This window comes from Sceloporus occidentalis, unplaced genomic scaffold, assembly GCF_023333645.1.
Source record: "Sceloporus occidentalis isolate IW3139 unplaced genomic scaffold, rSceOcc1.0.p SCAF_3, whole genome shotgun sequence".
NCBI lineage: Eukaryota > Metazoa > Chordata > Lepidosauria > Squamata > Phrynosomatidae > Sceloporus > Sceloporus occidentalis.
This window is the reverse complement of record NW_028316983.1, coordinates 81,082,262-81,102,756: the sequence shown is the minus strand read 5'-3', so window position 1 is coordinate 81,102,756 and position 20,495 is coordinate 81,082,262. Positions and strand designations below refer to the sequence as shown.

The window sequence follows — 20,495 nt, the reverse complement described above, 5'->3', positions numbered from 1 at the left end:
TACCATTGGCATGAAAGGTTACTCCTAGATACTTGAAGCAGGGAACCTGTTCAATCTTATGGCTATCTATACTCCAAAGTTCCTAGGCCATTTAGTAAATGCCACAATTTTAATTTTTTCTAGTTAAGTACTAGATGCTCCTCTCTACAATATAATGTTAATGCTCTTGCCTCTGTACATCAATTCCTGGGGAACATGTTATTATTATTAACCTTTATTTATGAAGCGCTGTAAATTTACTCAGCGCTGTACATACAATATTTTTAGTTAGACGGTTCCCTGCCCTCGGGCTTACAATCTAAAAAGACATGACACAGAAGGAGAAGGCAGTGGTGGAGGGAAAGGGTAAGAGATCCAGCAGTTCCTCTCTACCTCCAAGGCCTGGACCAAGGCAGATGGACTGGAGGGAGGGCTTGGCTTCATAATGGATGGTTAATCTTCTTCCAGGGAAAATACATACTCTCAAGTAGGATAATACATATATAGTACATAGCAATACAGGAAATGGTTCGATAAACAGGCACCAAAAGAACATCAAATAGTAAGCGACAATTATGCAATGCCTGGGAAGGCTTCTCTGAACAGGATGGTTTTCAACTCCGTTTTGAAGCTGGTTAAAGAAGTGATGGCTCTTGCTTGTGGAGGAAGAAGGTTCCAGGAGTGAGGGGCAGCAAGTGAAAAGGGACGAATCCGGGATGGGGCAGAGGAAATCCTGGGCTGAGACAGCAGACCTTGACTACCAGAACGGAGGGCCCTAGTGGGAAGGTGAGGAGAAAGAAGGTCTGATAAGTAAGGAGGGGCCAGTGCATGGAGGGCTTTAAATGTCGACAGCAGGAGCTTATACTGAATGCGGAAAGGGAGGGGGAGCCAGTGAAGGGATACCAACACAGGAGAGATGTGGTCAGAGCGGTGGGTGGAAGTGATAATGCGTGCAGCTGAATGCTGGACAGAGATTAAAGGACGGAGGTGAGAAAGAGGAAGCCCAGCCAGGAGGATGTTACAGTAATCAAGTTGTGAGACCACTAGGGCATGGACCAGGATCTTGGCAGTAGAAGTGGAGAGATATGGTTGGATTTTGGTAATGTTGTATAAGAAGAATCTACAAGCCTTGGCTGTGGTCTGGATCTGAGGGATACACAACAGAGAAGAGTCAAAGATAAAACCAAGACTGCGGGCTTGCTGGACTGGTTGAATAGAAATGTTGTCCACAGAGACAGAAAAGGAGTGTTGAAGGGTGGGCTTAGGAGGAAAGACAAGAAGCTCCGTCTTGGACATGTTGAGCTTCAAACGCCGATGGCGCATCCACTGTGAGACAGCTGTGAGACAAGACGAAACTTGCTGTTCAAGCCTTGGAGAAAGGTCAGGGGTGGAAAGATAATAATAATAATAATAATAATAATAATAATAATAATAATAATAATAATTTTTATTTCTACCCCGCCTTTCCACAAGTGTGATCAAGGCGGCTTACAAAATTAAAAGACAATAAAATACAGTTAAAAACATCAGAATATAAAATTTAAAACAGCATTACAGGGGGATATAAACAGGAATCTATACAAATCACATTCATCAGGGGGAAAATAAGCGGCACTATTTACAGTACTCTGGGGACAGAAGGACAAGAAACAGGGGCAGAAAGAGAAGAACACTACTAGCTAAAGTGAAAAAGCCAGCTGAAATAAGTATGTTTTTAATTGTTTCTTAAAAGAAACCAATGATGCAGAGGAGCGGAGCTCTATGGGAAGCTTGTTCCACAATAAGGGGGCAACAGCGGTAAAAGCCCTCTGTGAGGTCCTTGCCAGATGAAATTTAGGGACCTCTAACAAGTTTGTCCCGGATGATCGGAGTGTGCGGGGCGGATTATATGGGGACAGACGGTCCTCCAAGTACCCTGGGCCCAAGCCATTTAGGGCTTTATAGGTCAAAACCAACACCTTGTACTGAGCTCGGAAGCGAACAGGCAGCCAGTGTAGATCTTTTAAAACAGGGGTTATGTGGTCTGTCCTGGAACTACCAGAGACCAATCTGGCTGCCATATTCTGCACCAATTGTAGCTTCCGGGTTTGGTACAAGGGTTGCCCCATGTAGAGCGCGTTGCAGAAATCCAATCGAGAGGTTACCAAAGCATGTACAACAGTTTCAAGGTTCCCACGATCCAGGTAGGGGCGCAGCTGACGTATCAGCCGAAGCTGATAACAAGCACTCCTGACCACCGCGTCCACCTGAGATGTCAGCTGGAGCGACGAGTCAAGGAGTACTCCCAAGCTGCGGACCGAGTCCTTCAGGGGGAGCGTGACCCCATTCAGGACCGGGTGACAGATCTCACCTCCCGAACCCGGGGAACTTATCAGCAGTACTTCCGTTTTCCCTGGATTCACACTGAGTTTGTTCTCCCTCATCCAGCCCATTACCGACGCCTAGCAGGCATCTAGAGGAGAGATGCCATCCTTAGTTACTGCATCAGTCGGAGACACAGAGAAAATTATTTGGGTGTCATCAGCGTACTGATAACACCGCGCCCCATGTCTCCGGATGATCTCTCCCAGCGGTTTCATGTAAATGTTAAAAAGCATAGGGGACAAAATCGCTCCCTGAGGGACACCAGATGTGAGGGCCCTCTTGTCGGAGCGACAGTCCCCCAGCTCCACCATCTGGAATCTACCCGAGAGGTAGGACCGGAACCACTGCAGAGCAGTGCCCCCGATACCCAACTCCCCCAGGCGTTCCAGAAGGATACCATGGTCGATGGTATCGAAAGCCGCTGAGATGTCCAAGAGCACTAACAGGGACACGCTTCCCCTGTCCATGCTCAGACGGAGATCATCAACTAAGGCGACCATGGCAGTCTCAACTCCATAGCCCGCCCGGAAGCCAGTTTGAAATGGGTCCAGAAAATCGGTGTCATCCAAGATCGATTGAAGCTGGAAGGCGACTGCTCTCTCGATTACCTTCCCCAGGAATGGTAGCAGCGAAATGGGCCGATAGTTGTTGTGAATCAGGGGGTCTAAGGAGGGTTTCTTAAGCAAAGGTTTAACCACTGCTACTTTCAATTTGGATGGAAACTGACCCTCTCTTAGAGATGTATTAACAATGCGGTGTAACATAGTCAACACCACATCACCCCCCTGAGCTGCCAACCATGAGGGACAGGGATCAAGAGAGCACGTCGTCCTCCTAACGCTTCGAAGGATCTTGTCCACTGCATCGGTACTAACAAACTCAAAGTGATCCAGTATAACTGGGGCCACGGACGCTTTGGACGCCTCTCTTACAGGATCTACATAAATACTGGCGTCAAGATCAGCCCTAATCTGAGAGATTTTATCCGCAAAGAAGTTGTTAAAATCGTCGCAGCAGGCTTTAGATGGTACCAGAATAGGGCTCAGGGAGGGAGGGAGCTGAGTTAGCTCCCTCACAACCCTGAACAGCTCTGCTGGACGCAACTCTGTGGACGCAATACGTGCAGCATAGAACGAATTAAATGGCATTACACAACAAGAGCTATTCCATAGTGATCTCCCTGAGGAAACGTGAGATGGAAGATGCCCCTGGAGTGGAGGAACATCTAAAACATGCGGCACCCTGGGCATTCCTATTCTGTTATGAGAGTAGTCCAGAGAAGCATAGTAACAGTTGCTTGGCAAGAGTCTGTAACCAGGCTAAAAATTATAGTTTCTCAATGAGAGGTGATTCTGACAGCAGATACAATATTCTAAATAAAAAACTATAGAAAGATGGAGTCACCTTTGTCAGCCAGAGAGATGGTTTTTGAAATAAAGGCTTGGAGTTTAGAAAAACTAGAGCAAAGGAATAAGGAGTGCATCTTGACCTGGATGGAAGCTGGCACCAGTAAAAAGACATAACATAAACTACTGAGATAAGGACACATAGTTGACATTCAGAAGCAAGGTTAGGAGGAAAGCCACTGAATTCCTACAGGAGGGGGTAAGGAGTGATGATGCAGTTTTAATGTATGCATGTATTTCTGTTCTGATTGTAAGAATTCTGTATGTTTAAATTGTAATTAGCCAATCAGGTGTATTGAAGAAGCTTCTTTGTCTTGAATAATATAAAAAGAGCCATTTTGTCTTGTTCGGGGTCTCAGCTTTTGGAACTTGAATTCCACTGAGTTCATTGTTTTCCTTTGTCGACAATTGGAAATAAACTTATGGATTTTCAATTACTAGGTCCTCTTGCCAATTCTATTGCTCTGCAAATCCTAGAAATTTAAGTTTCCTGAAATTTCTGTTACACCATGGCAGTCATGGTAGCCATGAACTCCCGAGCTGCACCTGTTGGAACATTACTGGCCTCGAAAGGGATGTTGAGGTCCCCCAGGACCAGAAGCCTAGGGGACTCCAACACCAGTTCCGAGACCAGCTGTGTCAGCTCGGCCAGGGAGTCTGTTAGCGCACGGGGTGGCCGATAGACCAACAGAATCCCCAGACTGTCTCTAGCCCTCAGGGACAGGTAAATACATTCGATGTGATCTGTTTTCCGGACTGGGATCCTGGTTAAGGAGAGGGTGTTTTTGTGGACCAAGGCTACACCGCCCCCCCGTCCACCTAACCTGATCTGGTCCTTCACTGAGTACCCGGCTGGGAGGGCCTGGGCCCACACTGCCTCACCCTCAGGCCCAAGCCAGGTCTCAGTAATGCACGCCAGGTCGCAGTTTTTATCCTGCATAAGATCATATATAATGTGGGTCTTATTTTTTATGGACCTGGCGTTGCACAGGAGCAGAGACAGAGTTTGTGGTACGACTGGGCTGACCCTCAGGCCTTTTTGGTTAGGAAAGTGGAAGGAAGGAGAGATAGATATTACGCATCGATCTCGCCTTCCGTACTGACACAGATCCACTTTCCTACCGCCATACCTCCCCTTGCCCCGCACAACCTCAATGGGAGCTCCAAAAGCACATGCATCCTCCATGACAGCTGGCATCTCACATCCCACATCCACCCCCATACCTAATAATAACAACAGAATCCCAAAACAAAGGGAAACAGGAGAAAGTGTCATTCCCTAGTAATTAACAGCCAGATTACAATGGCCCCTGCGCAATCCAAGACAAAATTAAGCAAAACTAATAGTTCCCATTACTCCCCTCAGCAAAATCCTACCCCGATGTTAGGGGGAGATCACCGACAGCCTTTAAGGGGACAGGCAAAGCTAGGGGCTATGAGAAGCCTCTCTCACAGACAACCCCCCTTCAATCTGCCTCTACAGCGCAGCTAGATGATAAGTGATAAGTGCGCCTGGCGCAAAGCTGCAGAGGTCCTCTCCCGGCATTTGGCGGCTTCAGGGAGCCGGTAGGCCGACTTTTGAAGGCTGCCGCTCCCACCAACAGCCCCCCCTCAGTCCGCCTCCGCGGTGCAGCTGGATGGTAAGTGCGCCTAGCGCAGCTGCAGAGGTCCTCTCCCGGCGTTCGGCGGCTTCAGGGAGCTGGTAGGCCGACTTTTGAAGGCTGCCGCTCCCACCAACAGCCCCCCCCCCTCAGTCCGATACAATTGGGTGTCATCGGCATACAAATGATAGGAAAAACCAAAAGAGCTAATGAGTTTTCCTAAGGACAGTGTGTAGAGAGAAAACAGGAGAAGAAGTCTGACCACCTGCAACTACTGCAAAAGATCTGCCAGACAAGTAAGATCAGATCTTACTTGTTTGGCAGATCTTTTGCAGTGGTCACAGGTGGTCAGACTTCATCCTCTGTTCCCTTATCTGTTGGAGTTCCCCAGGGCTCTGTTCTGGGTCCCCTTCTGTTTTCTCTCTACATATTGTCCTTAGGAAAACTCATTAGCTCTTTTGGTTTCTCCTACCATCTGTATGCCGATGACACCCAGTTGTATCTTTCCGCCCCTGACCTTTCTCCAAGACTTGAACAGCAAGTTTCGTCTTGCCTCATGGCTGTCTCGCAGTGAATGCATGGAGTTTACAGTTGCATTGCTGTTCTGTCAGTGGATTCCCCAAAGTCTGCTAATTAGCCATGGTGTAACCAGAGTACAGAGCTAGATAACCTTTCAGTATGATCCAACATAGTTCTTATCGGTTCTTAGCTCCTTCACAATTTGTGGTGAAAACCATAGCAGGCTGATGGGGATGTTTGTTTTTGTTATCACTTTGTTTTTTGTAGGTGTGACTGCGTTTAGCATGACTCTTTTTTCTTACCTCTGTTTCTCTTAGTAACCAGGTAACACCACCCCAAGAATGCATCTAGTGGTTATGTCTCCTAATAAAACAAAGCAGTTTGTGAAAGTTTAGTTCCTCTTCCTGTACCTAGAAGCGTAATTTGAACAGTGATGAATACTTGGTCAGAACAACTTCCACCTATGAGTTAACATAATCTTGCAGGAATTCATTGAGGAAAAATGAACAGAACTCACCCTCAGGTAATACCACCCACTCTTTTAAAAAGTTTTGTAATTGCTGCTTTGAAGATCAGGGAAAACACAACTGCTGGAATTTTATCTGTAAAAATTTTACCAGTAAGGTTACTAAACTGAGTTAATATTATTACCATTCTTATTTTTAATCTTATCTACCATATGTGGCATTCACATGTTTCTGAAAATATGTACATAGGGTAGGATGTATTTCAGTGAAGTCCATCATTTTAATACAGTTGATTAAAAAGGGCACTAGATACAATTACTTGTCACTGTCTTTAAGAATTCCCCTTTCCAATAAGGTATATATTTTTGTTAATTACAGAATTTTGATACAGCTTCCCTTGGCTCAACAAAATCACTCTTCACCACTAAAAGAGGTAACTTGGAGTCATACCACTTAAATAAATTATAAGTGGCAACATGCATGGTTGATTATTATGTTCTATTTTCATAAGAGGGACAGCACACACATACATTTTTAAATATTGCATACGCACATTGCCAGCAGAGGGTTCTACAGTGTTAATCTGAGTGTTGGTTGGTTTTTAGTAGTGTACAGTTCTGTCACATCAGAAAATGCTTTGAATTCATCCCATAAGAAGGGATCTGTAGATAGAAAATGAATTTGGAGTGCAAGTATAACTTAATATGATCAGTACAATTTGATTGCAGCAAATCCCCCACTCTGAGTGGAAGGTAGATCAACAATTACAAAAACGATGAAATGTGTGGAAAGAGTGCAGAACTGGTGCAGAAAGATCCTCCTGCCCATTTTATCTTTTTAAGAGGAACTTGTTTCATGTCTCTCTGTGCATCTTCTGCTTTCCACTCCACACAAATTTTCTAGTTAGATACTTTCAGGGTTCCCATTCCCAGGGGTATACAGTACAACTACAAACACTTTTAGGAAAGGGCCTTTCAGCATTTCAGAGTGGTGACAAGTTGGGTCTGAGATAGAAGATATGAAATTACACAGTTCTACAATTATCTGATTGTTATTTTGGCTGACTGTATATTTGAAAGGGACTTATGGTAACCCTGTCAACAACAACAAATATTTGAAAGGGACAGGTACTATATAGTATGGGATGCATGCCATGGACTCCTGATTCTGTCCTTGTCATCTCCAGTTTAAAAAGCTCTCAAGTGACAGATTTCAGAAAAAACAGGTTGTAGACAATTTAGTGAGTAACTGATAGAACAGGGAATGCATAGTTGCATAGGTTAATTGGTAATTTGTAGTTTAAATTATTTAAAACAAGTTTTACAACAATCTATCTATGAAAACCTGCCATGTGATGAGATTTGCAAAAAAAAATAAGCTTTTCTCTATGATTATAGGAAGCCTTTTAATAGTCTCAGATGGACATATTTTTAGAAATGTGAAGAATTTCAGAAACTAAGGGCAACTTCACACTACACAATTACAGCACTCTGATTCCACTTAAACTTCCATGAGTCAGTGGCCATGGCTCCGATGTAATCTTGGGATTTGCACTTTGGGGGCGCTTAGAATTCTTAGCCAGAGAGATCTAGTGCCTCCACAAACTACAAACCTCAGATTGGTGGTGAAGCATTACAGTGTTCTGGATGCTAACTTTTAGTACCCCTCCCTAAACTAAAAATCACAGGATTCCATAAGATGCTGCCATAGTGCAGTTAAAATGGAATCATTGTGCTATAGCAGTGTAGTGTGAACGGAACCCAAGACACAGCTGAATGAGGAGTTGGTAAGTGTAGTGGTTTGAGCATTGGACTATGATTCCGGAAACCAGGGTTCAATTCCCACTGGGCCACGAAACCCACTAGAAGACCTTAGGCAAGTCACACACTTTCAGCCTCAGCAGAATGCAATGGCAAACCAATAATCAAATCTTGCCAAGAAAACCCCATGATAGATCAGAAATAGGCACACAATAAACACAACACACAAGTGTGGGAAAAGCAGGAAATTTTGTCCATAAGTACTTAATATAGCTGTATGGCATAATCCTGTGGATTAGCAACTATCAAAGTGACTGTTTTCCACTTAAGTTTATTTAGAGGAGCTGGCAAAAGCCGATTTCTGCTTGTAGGTTTGGTTGTGAAATTCTGGGTTTTATCTGACGTTAGTCTTTAATGCCTCTCTCTGTGACAGGTACGTTACGTGAGCGACAAGGTTGCTGCAAGGAATCTTGTCAATGCATCCCTTGCACTCGACGATGCATCTGTATATCTGCCATTGGTTTTATTATACTTGCCATTATTGCTGCTGCCATTATATTAATTGTCACAGTTGGTATTCCCCCATATACAGCAGGTCAGTCGCAGTTGTTATGTTCACTGCATTATTTCCCATTGGAATAACTGGCATGATGTTTTGAATGTGTCACAATTATTTCAATATGTCAAATGTTGAGGGTGCTGTTTGAAATATGAAGTGCGCAGAGAAAATCTTAGGTTCACCATAAGTTGGAAACAACTTGAAGGCACACAACAGCAGCAACAACAAAGAGAATAAGAAGCTGAAATTTAAATGCAGTGTTGTACATATGCTGCAGAATATTCTTCCCCTCAACCCTTCTCTGCAGCTCTTGGCATTTCCTGAAAATCAGCTTTTCCAGCCTTCCAAAGCAGGAGGGAGCCCTCCCACGTTGAATTTTGGGCCATGCTTGTTTATCAGGACAGCTAGCAAAAGTGGTTTCTGCTTTTGCAGTGGTTACCACCACAGGGTAACTGTAACATTGCTACCATCATTTGGCCCTCATGTTGTGGTTTGCTCTCAGGAAAATCCCTGTAACTTACAACATTTATATTTGAATAATTATAACCCTCTTCTGTTGTACATTTAAAAGGCAGCTGCACATGGACTAGTTTAGTAAGCAACTAACATGTGGTTAAGGATTGATTTTTCTAACCTTGTGGAAGGCCACATCAGCACATTTTTGACCCCAAATCACCAGAAAATAGGTTCTGGAAGTGACCAGAAGTCCACTTCTTAATTTTAGTTCTAGATTTTCTGCACAACTGTAGGTGTTTTGCAGGTTGGGAGGGTGTTTATTGGGCAAGTGCCACTCCAAACAGGATTTGAGGTAAATTTTTATCTTAAACAAGAACTTTGAAGACATCTGAGGACTTGGGGAGAAAAAAAAGCAAAAGGTGGAAAGCATCCAGTGAAATCCAAAGGAGGAAAAAAAAGAGAGGAAGGCACATCTCAGGATGCTTAAAGGATGGTCTTTTATTTGCCAAAAAAGCCTGATGTGGGACTACTCAAAAATCCCAAAAGGATAACACATATGGGTATAATATTGAATTATGTTGCTTATCACCGCTGATAGGTAGCCACTTCACATCAAAGCTACAGAAATGTCTGAGCCAGGAACTCCAAAACCATTTACTGACAGAATTTACTGGCATGATAATAAAGGGTGTGTGTGTGTGTATATATATATATATATATAGTGAATAGATAGTAGAAAAAATAGAGATAACATTTAAGTGGACAAGGATATATCCAGGCTAAAGACAAAGGGACTTTCTAAAAGATAAAAGTAGTTATCTTAATCGTTCTGGCTACAGGAGCTGCCCACATATGTCCCTGCTATGCCAAAAAAAAAAAAAGCCAAATGCCTGAATCCATCATAAAACATACTTCTGTGATTGATATGTCGAGTCTCATAATGATATTTCAAATGTAGACTGTCCGAACCACAGTCTTGCATTAAATACTGTATCATACATAAAATATCTTACAACTGGCCTCCATATTTCATTTAATGACTATTAATAGTTTGCCTTTGATTTGATGTCAGTTTGACTGATCTCATTAAATCCCAGAGCATTTGAAGCCATTTGCTTTCATTTGGTTCTGATCAGAAAGTATATCACCTAGCAAAATTAATCACTCAGCTGTCAAAAGATGAACCATTAACTTATATAGCTTTCCTTAAAGAACAGTAGGAATATTATAGATAGCTATAAATCCAACATTTTTAAAAAATTAGATTTCTCCACTGTATACACTCAAAAGTTTTCTTTTACCATTAGGTAAACTGCCAAGGATTGGGGCCCACATTAATTAATGTAAAATAAAGTGAAGATTTATAGAAATGATGACTAAGCTTGAAGATCAGTTGTGGGTGTGAAATTAGTTGTCTGAATGTGTCACCTATAATACGATGACAATAAATTCATTCAATCTGAGTAATATATAATTGGTTAATTTATTTTATTTTCCAGTAAATCGTTTATGTGTGACTACTAGTAATCAGACAGGCTTTTTATGTGACAACAGAGAGACCTGCATACCAGCCAGCCAAGTCTGTGACACAAGAAGAAATTGTATAAATGGAGAGGATGAGCAAGACACACTATGTAGTAAGTGTCATAAAAAACTGTTTTCATTAGTTATCTTGGTTTCATTAATGTCATTATTTCCAAGAACCTCTTAACCTTTGGACTCTGTGCTTTATGAGAAGGTGTAGTAAGGGGCCATTCAGACTACACTTTACCCCAGATCAGAAATCGATTCTTTCATGTGAAGTTCATATTCGCCCCGAATCCTCCACAAGCGAATCAGAGGCTTGCACAAGTGTTTCGTGGCAAATGCCCCTTTGCGCGGGTCATTTAGAATCAGGGCAAAAGCCGTCTCTTTTGAAAAAACACGGGTTCTGCTGAATATGAACTTGCCCCCGGTCATGATCGGGGTAAGTTCAGGGGAGGGATTTAGGTCAGAGGGAGGGCAGTGGGCAGGGCATTCCCTCCCCTCATCGGGGCGAAGGAGGAGGAGGAGGAGAAAAGAGCCAGGGGAAGGATGCAAAAAAGGGGGATCTGACAGGAGGCAAATGACAGGAGGCCAAAAGGGGGGATTGGAGTGACTGACGGGGGCTGCAGAGGGCAGTCAGAGGGCGGGCAGAGGGGGGAACTGGAGAAAGTGATGATGGAGGAGAAGGAGGAGGAGGAGGAGGGGGGGAGCCGGGGGGGGGGAGAAGGGGGCCATGGAGGGCATTCTGTAACGGAGCAGGAGGAGGCGAAGGAAGAGGCAGGAGGAAGGGTCAATTCAGGGCAGGTCAGAGGGAGGCCACATGACAGAGTTTGCACCAGCAGCTTTCCCTTTTATTTTATTTATTTTTTAAAATAATTTTTGGCAAAAAATGTGCATGGTTTTTGCAATAGATAGATAGAACGTAAGCAGGAGGAAGGGTCAATTCAGGGCAGGTCAGAGGGACAGAGCAAGCCAAGCCTCTGCTCTCCACCAGGGACCTTTCCCTTTTTATTTTTATTTTTTTTAAATTATTTTTGGCAAAAAATGTGCATGTTTTTTGCTTCAGGTAGATATATATTAGATAGAACGTGGCTAGCTGCTTGTTCACTTTCCCTTTCATTTCCTCGCCTCCAGCAAAGGGGAAATACTGCAAAGGGCACTTTGCAAGACTTTTTTTCCTTTGCGAATGAATGCTACAATGCGAATGTTACAACGTTTCTCTTTCCAATTTGGCAAATTGATACACAGAATGCTTTTGCTACTGTCTCTAAGGAATTCAGGGGTAGCCTAGGAAAAGCAAAGAATGCATGGCATCGCATCCTTTTCTGGCATTCCGAAGTGAGGAATTAATTAATTAATTAATTAATTAATACATGTTTATGAGGGCTATTATTATTATTATTATTATTATTATTATTATTATTATTATTACATGTGGCAAGGGGGGAGGACACAGGATGCAGAGATGGCATTAGCTTGCATTTTGGGGTTGAAAACGGGGCCAAGGGAAGATCATAATCTGCAGTGACCAAAATACCCACAACACACACACACAAGAGGTTTTTAAATTTGACAAAATAAACACATTCTGGCACCTGGTTCTTTCAAAAAAAAAAAAAGGAGGGGGGGAAGCACACTTCCGATGGGCCAATGAGTGCAGGAAACGTCACCTATGACGATTGCGCAACTAAATTTGATTGACAGCCAGGCGCCTCCATTTGAAACCCGAATTCTCCAAGAGGGCATTCAGGTTAAAATACCCTGATTGGTAGTCAGCCCTTGCTTCCAGAAGGATTCGGGGAGAGAGAAACCGAAGCTTCCCAGTTCCTTCCAGCACAAAAGTGCCAGTGAGAATGGGGCCTCCGTCTCCACATTAAACACTATAAAATATTTTAAAATAATAGACTAATTTAAAATAATTAGAAAGTCCAAGCCCCTGCCATGCAAGAACAGAACCCTGGCTGTGTAGGGAAGGACATTTAGAAATCTTAGCCAGAGCATTCCCGTGTCTCACCAGATTACAAACTCTGGATGAAACATAGGATGGAACTATGGGGTTATTCAGAAATTGTTTTTTGTGGATTTTTTAGGCTATGTGCTCATGTTCTCTGAAGAGGCCAGCCGCGGATACTGGCGAAATGTCAGGAATAAACTCTTCCAGAATACGGCCACATAGCCTGAAAACCTATTTAAAAAATGGATGTCAGCCATGAAAGTCTTTGACTTCACATATTCAGACATTGTTTTTATTAGCATGACTATGCAAATAATCTCACACAGTTTTGTTGTTCACATTACAGTCAGCCCTCCACATTTGTGGCTTTGACTTTTACAGATTTTATTATTTGAGGTTTTGATGAATATGTTTTCTCTAGAAATCTCTTAAGTCTTCCAGTGCAATTCTGCTGGAAGTTGACCATGGAATTGTGCTGAAGAACCTACAAGTTCCTAAAGAGAACACTTCTCTAGGCATTTGTAGATCCTCCAGCATGATTCTATTATCAATGTCTGGCAGATGTTGACCACAGAGTTGTTCTGGAGGACATAGAGATTCCTAGAGAGGTGTTCTGTCAGGTACAAAGAATAGTGGGGTTTTTATTTGCGATTTTTTCACATTCACGGGGGTCTTTCACCCCTAATCTCAGTGAATGTGGAGGGACCACTGTATTTTTTTAATGGAACCACATTTCTGCGCATCTCTGTAAGTTCTGTTGTTCAGCATTGTGAATAAAAATTGAATAGTTGATTTGGATTTATTTGAAACACATTCAAGGCATGCAGAGTTTTATCCCAGTTTATCCTGGGTCTCCCTGCATTGGTTATTCACACAACTGACAATGTGAATCTTTCAGGAAAACTAAAAAAATATATTAAAAACCCAAAGATCAATTATTCCAGAATCTGTATGTTTTGGGGTAGCCCTCTGAAAGACTTTAGCAGATGCATTTGAAATGCCTGTGAACAACAGAGATGAATACCATGTTCCTCCGGAATTTTTTTCACAGTTTGAATAATCCCTATGGCAGTTAAAGTGGGATAATAGCACTTCTGTTGTGTAGTGTGAATGGGCCCCAGGTCATGTATTTCCCCCAGCATATTTAAGACATTTTACAAAGCTTCATTTAGAATAGCTGCCTCAAGATAACGCCACACACGCTTGTTCCACAGTCAGTTGAAGCATTAATTTCATGCATGAGCAGAAAACAAAATGGAATAGCACCATGAGAAGACCTCTTTATGGCTGCAGTCTCACTGAAATTGCAGCAAATCTGCATGTCTAAACAAAATTCATTAACATCATCCTAGATGGGAGAAGGAGGAGGAGAGTTGTTATTGTTGTTGTTGGAGTCCTTTTAAATCTAAAGAGACAGTCATTGCTGTAAAATATTTTATTTTTTGCATGCTTGTTATTTTTTTCTTGTAAAATATAGAGAAGGATGTTTGCTTCACATATCTGGAATGTTCCTGAAACTTGTGTAAACACTTCAGTCGTTTTACATGAAGGGTCTATGATTTACTAATAGCTAATTTACTAATACTAATTTTTATAACGTCCCATCTTAAGTCACTACTATTTTTCTCAATGTATATTTTGCATTTGTTGTAGTGTGCCTTGAAGTGATTTCTGACTTATGGCTACCCTAAAGTGAATCAATCACAGGGTTTTCTTGGCAAAATTTGTTCAGAGGGGGTTTGCCTTTGCCTCCCTCTGAAGCTTAGAGTGAGTGACTCGCCTAAGCTCACCAAGTGGGTTTCCATATGAATTTACATTTTATTTTATTTATTTTGCTAGGTGATTTGCCGAACAGCCTTCCAGATTACTTGATATTTCATTGCAGCAATCCCAGATTTTGGATATATGCAGACAAAAGATGCAATGGGATCAATGACTGTGGAGACTGCTCTGATGAAGTGGGGACCTGTAAGTCTGTTCATCATAAAACTGTATTTCACTGACAGATACTCGTGATTTATGAAGGGCTGATAGTCTGCATGTTTTTCTTCTGTACCAGCAGAGACTCTTTCCATCATTCTATGCCTGTGTGTGTCTGTGTGTGTGTGTGTATTTCATATGGTACATGTTGGAAAAAACACATTTATTCTGTATGTTTCTTAACATTGGCTTTGCACATCTATATAGTGAATATGCATTAATGCTCAGGGTGAGCCATTTGTTTATTTATTTAGAGTATTTATACTCTGCTCTTCAGCCACAAAGGCTCTCAGAGCAGCTTATAAATTGTTAATTAGCCAGTTTTATTCTTGTTAGATTAATTAATTAGATTCTTATTAATTAGGCAGTTTTATTCTGTTGCACCTGTCTGGGACTTTTTATTTTGCCATTGACTGTGACAGGATGCTGAAAGTGTTTGTATCCTCCTGGTTTCAAGTGTCTCAGTACAAATTGCCTGTGTGTGTGTGTGTGTGTGTGTGTTTTATATGCCTTCACATTACCTGTTGACTTATGGCAACCCCCATAAATTTTTCATAGGGTTTTCTTAGGCGAGGAATACTCAGAGCTGGTTTTGCCAGTTCCTTCATCTGAAATACAGCCTGGTATTCCCTGGTTGTCGCCCATTCAAGTACTAACTTGGGTTGACCCTGCTCAGCTGCCAAGATCAGACAGGATCTGGTGCCTTCAGGGTAGCAAACCATAAATATGAAGGACACCCTGACAGGATTTAGTGATATATTGGCCAGAAGTCTGTTCATTTTCTGGTGGACATAAATCTTTGCAAGCACATTTACAATGGGGGTCGGGGGAAAGAAACAAAGGACAAAGGCAGACAGAACCTCTTGGGAACAATCCGGTCCCCACAGCCACTGACTGTCCATGGGAGTGCACCTAGGTACTGTCTAGCTCTCTTGGGCATCCAAGGAAGAAGCAGCTTGAATTCCCTGCAAAGGTGAAATGGCACCTGGACAAAACAACGGTGTACCCTTGGGGTCAATTAGTGACTGGGGGAGAGTTGAATCCAGGAGCTTTGAGCCCCCTTGAGCACAGGGGCAAAGGCATGCCTCTCCTCATTGTTGTTAACTGCCCTCAAGTTGACTTAATCTCATGGCAACCCTGTGAATGAGCCATCTCCAAGATCTCCTCCTGTCCTCAACTGCTTTGCTGAGGTCCTGCAGGCACAGGCCCATTGCCTCCCTGATTGAGCATAACTATCTGTTGCATGGTCTTCCTTTCTTTCCACTGCCTTCTACCTTTACTAGCATCATTGTCTTTTCTAATGAATTATACCTTCTCACTATGTGGCCAAAGTATGAGTCTCAATTTAGTCATCCTAGCTTCCAGGGGAAATTCAGCCTTGATCTGTTCTAGAAACTGTTTGTCTTTTTTGGGTGTCCAAGGTGTCCTCAGGACTCTTCTCCAGCACCACATCTCAAATGAGTTGATTTTCTTTCTGTCAGCTTCCTTTTGTGTCCAGCTGTCACATCGTGATGGGGAAATATGATGGCTTGGATTATCCTCACTTTAGTGTTCAGAGTTTATATCTTTGTACTTTAGGATCTTGCTCAGTTCTTTCATAGCTGCCCTTTCTCTGTCTTCTTCTGATTTGTTGACTGCAGTCTCTATTCGGGTCCATAGTTCATCCAAGGTATGGGGGCTCTTTAACTATTTCAATCTTCTCATTATCTAGGATGAATTCATGTAGATCTTCCATGGTCATTATTTTTGTTTTCATAATGTTCAGCATTATCACAGCAATGAAAGAAGTAACGAGGGCTTACACCTGCATAAACCACCAGGATGATTCTAGCATACTTTAGGTTTTTTCCTGTGGGTTTGTTTTTTCCTCCCTTGTAGACAAATAAAGGAAGGGCAGACATAAGATTTGTAGTAGATAATCAAGAAATTCACCTACATATTGAGTAAGGGGAGCCCACATAACTACTAATTCTTGCGAGAGGTTGGGAATATGGTGAAAAGGTCTATTATGTCTAGTCTGTTATTGTTACATACAGTACCACAGACCCACAAATTGCCTTGACACACCTCTGAAGTCATATTTCATATAGCTCACTGTAATATCAATATAATTGCAGTAGCCAATTAAGATGACCAGATAGAAAGGTAAGCGAGAGTTTTTAAACTTTTAACAGCTATACATATAAAAAAGAGAAAAAAATGACACGTGCTGCTTTTCATGTAAGGATTAGAAAATGGCTCCTACCAGAGCTCCCTCTTCTAGATGTTTATGAAAGATACAAATGCTTTTTCCTAGAGTCAGCTTTTGGCTGGTTTGTGACTTCAGCTGAAAAAGAAATAATTCATGTGTCTCTTTTATTATAGGGGCCAGCTGCCCTCCTTGTGGGTCTCAGTGGTGGAGCTGCACCATGGTAGTGTTTCATATGTATTGTACTTGCATTCCCAGAAGCCTTTGTCGAGATGGAATACAGCATTGCTTTGACTGGTCTGATGAATATATCTGCACAAAATGAGCAGCCAAGGACTGTAGACCTTCACAAGATAATGTGAGCAATTCATCAAGTACTGCTGTCATGAAACCACTATTCAGTTTAGAGGGGTTTGCAGAGGATATTTTATGTAGTGTCAGATACACTGCTCCCAGACCAATGATTCTTCATTTTTTGAGCTCAGGAAGGTATTTATATAGCTCAGTAATGTCAGCAAATAGATCAGATTTGGTACAAAAGAAATCTGGATTTTATTTTTCCTTCATGCAAACTGATAACCACTTATTCATTTATAACCCAAAAGCCGTGAAATCTGGCTTCTTAACAGCTTAAGTGACCAGAACTTTAAGAGAGAAGGACATCACTCAAGCAATAGCTCACATACGTACAGCATAATTCTCTCAGTGAATGAAAAGGCAGATACAGTACCTGGACTTGAAATGATGCAAACTAACTCTCAATTGCTCAGTCTCTGTCTTCAAGTTGCATGTCAATTTGTGGTGGCCCCATACATTTCATAAGGTTTTCTCAGGCTGCATCTACACAGAAGAAATAATGCAGTTTGACCCTGCTTTAACTGCCATTACTCACTGCTATGGAATTCTGGTATTTGTAGTTTTGTGAAATATTTAGTCTATTCGGTCAGGGAGCCCTGGTGCCACTTCAAATTCCAAGATTCCACAGTACTGAGCCAGTCAAACTGCTTTAATTCTGCAGTGCAGATGCAGCCTTAGGCAAGGAATACTCAGAGGTGATTTTGCCAGTTTTTTTCCTCTGAAATTTAGCCTACAGCACCTGGTATTCCCTGGTGGTCTCCCATCCATGTACTAACCAGTACTGACCCTGCTTAACTTTCAAGATCAGACAGGATCTGGTTCCTTACTAGTGCTATCTTATTCCAGCTTTAACATTATGAGATCAGTGATGGCCTACTGAATGGATTCTACATTGAGCATACTTTCCATACTCTTCTCTCTCTGCTCCTTTCTCTTAGTAAACTGTTGACATTTGGGTGTGTTTAGTTCAAACCATGCCAATGGGTTTAGTAACTTATTTACCCTTGTACCCATCTTAACTACTTTTTCCCTTGCATTCAGCCTACAGGATGATATAATCTTGTAGGTTGAAATGGAAGGCAGACAGTATCAAAGATGGATACAACAGCTATCTGGTGAAATTTGTCACAGTAGTAAATACACTGGCGTGGTTTGCATTAAACACACCCAAACTTCCATAGCTTACTAAAAGAAAGGGACAGGAGAACATGAAAATTATATTTAATAAAGAATGCAGACAGGAAATCATCACTGATCTTAAATATTCAGTAAGAATAAGATACTCTGGTTAAGCTCTACACTACAGCAACCATAGGTAGTTTGCTGTCAGTTGTATCTAAGGTACAATAATAGTATCTAGTCTTCTTATGTAGGAGTGGTTTGTATAAGTTTCATACTTTTATGCAGAAGCCAATATGCATTATTATAGGATGCATTTACATGGCAGAATTAATGTAACTTGACACTGCTGTAACTGCTGTGGCTCAGTGCTACGGAATTCTGGGATTTGTAGTTTTGTGAGATATTTAACCATCTCTGTCTGAGACTGGTGCCACAAGAAACTACAAAAACCAGGATTCCATAGGATGGAGCCATGGCAATTAAAGCACTGTCAAACTGCATTAATTCTGTAGTATGGAAGCAGCCTTATATAATACAATCAGTACTTTAGGGAATTTGGGGATATCTGATAATCTTCCATATTTGATAATCTCATCTCTCTAACAATACTCAGTATCAGAACCATCCTGTAAAGAGCCATCCAGTATAGACAGTGCAATAAACAATTGCAAGCTATAAGTTACCTAAGCAAACCAATGTAAGAATTTTACTCCGTAGCATATAAAAGATAAAGATATTAAAACATTAATGGTATATTGAAACTGTGCTCATTAATGTTTAAAAATCAGTATAACTAACAGTGTAATTAAAACCGTGCTTCCTTCATATTTTTAGTATGGTTTCTAACATCATACTACATGTGTCCAGCGATAAATTTAGGAATTACCAGAAGTATTTGAGTTATAGCAGTTTTAAATGCAGAAAAACAAAAATCCACAGCAATGAAGTGGATAAAAAGTAGAATATAAAATCAGCATGCTATTACTCCCATAACTTATCTAAGGATCTTCACATTATTTCAAATTTACTTTTTTGCACATCTGCTAAATTCAATTTCCCACTCATCCTATAAAGTCTCCAGGTGGACTTTTCAAACTACACACTTCTCATACAATAAAAATGTTTACATATGCCATCAGGCACTATCAGAGGAAAGTCTGTATACAGTGGACCCTCCATGTTCACTGGGATTAGGGGCAGAGGACCCAGTGAAAGTGGAAAAACCACAAATAAAAAAATAGTACTTTTTCAACCTGAGAGAACATCTTTCTAGGAATCTCTATGTCCCCCAGCAGAACTCTTCCAGAATTTGACCACAGAATCATGCTGGAGGTTGTACAAGTGCCTAGAGAAGTGTTTTCTCTCAGAATATTTAGGTCATCCAGTGCAACTCCATGTTACTATCCATCAGAATGTCTCTACAGGTCCTAGAGATTCCTAGAGAGAACATATCAATCAAATCAGCAAATAATCAAATCTGCAAAAGTCAAAGCCATACATATGGAGGGCCGACTGTGTTGGAAGGTCTCTATATAACCTATGATAATCACTGACTTTTCCCCATCTTTTTTGATCAGGTGAATTATTATGTGATATATTAATTATATTTGGAAAGGAAGGGCAAAAAGGATTTTCAAATTTGGTTATTTTATTTGCAAGGTGTAGTGTATGATGATAAAATTTATCATTTGCAGTAGGCCAAACGCCTTACGACACACTAAAAAGCAACAGGTTAATGTTTTGATGGTTTTATAATATTAAATGCTATGTACTGTATCTAAGATGACCAATTTATTGTACAGCAGGAGGAAAGTATGAGTGTCTGCAGATGCGGGGAGGGGGAGGGAGGGATGAGATTTCATATTTATCTAAGGCAAGCACTTTGTAAATAATCATCCATAAAAAAGTATCTGAATACCTTATCATATGGTGTTTTATTTCAAGATAAGATAGCAAGTGCAGTTTTGTGTACTTTAAGCATTTGCATGCTTAAACAGGTTTTATGTACCAAAGGTTTTTTGGTAAACTAATGCCCAGCTTGTTTGCTTACGTTATAAACGTTATAACATACAAGAGTTATATGTAGTTATGGGTATGTCAACATAGCTCTTAAACCTCATTCTTTATCCTGTTTCTTTAGCTACAGTACAACAAGATTAGTACAACACCCAATAATATCTTGCAGGTATAAAAACTACCAGTAGAGATCAACCATAAAGGATCATACATATCTAATATCACCTCAAGCATCATTTCTCA

The 20,495-nt window shown here is 41.4% G+C and overlaps 1 protein-coding gene across 1 annotated transcript; it reads left to right on the top strand.

Annotated features, from left to right (window-relative positions):
• The first annotated feature begins 6,371 nt into the window (after positions 1 to 6,371).
• On the top strand, positions 6,372 to 20,449 carry LOC149316316 (low-density lipoprotein receptor class A domain-containing protein 1-like). The gene is made up of 7 exons (XM_089518670.1): positions 6,372 to 6,392; positions 6,715 to 6,769; positions 8,530 to 8,691; positions 10,611 to 10,748; positions 14,429 to 14,557; positions 16,934 to 17,115; positions 20,377 to 20,449. The coding sequence occupies exons 1-6, from the start codon at positions 6,372 to 6,374 to the stop codon at positions 17,080 to 17,082; spliced, it is 654 nt and encodes a 217-aa protein (XP_089374796.1). The 3' UTR covers positions 17,083 to 17,115; positions 20,377 to 20,449.
• The last annotated feature ends 46 nt before the right edge of the window (positions 20,450 to 20,495 follow it).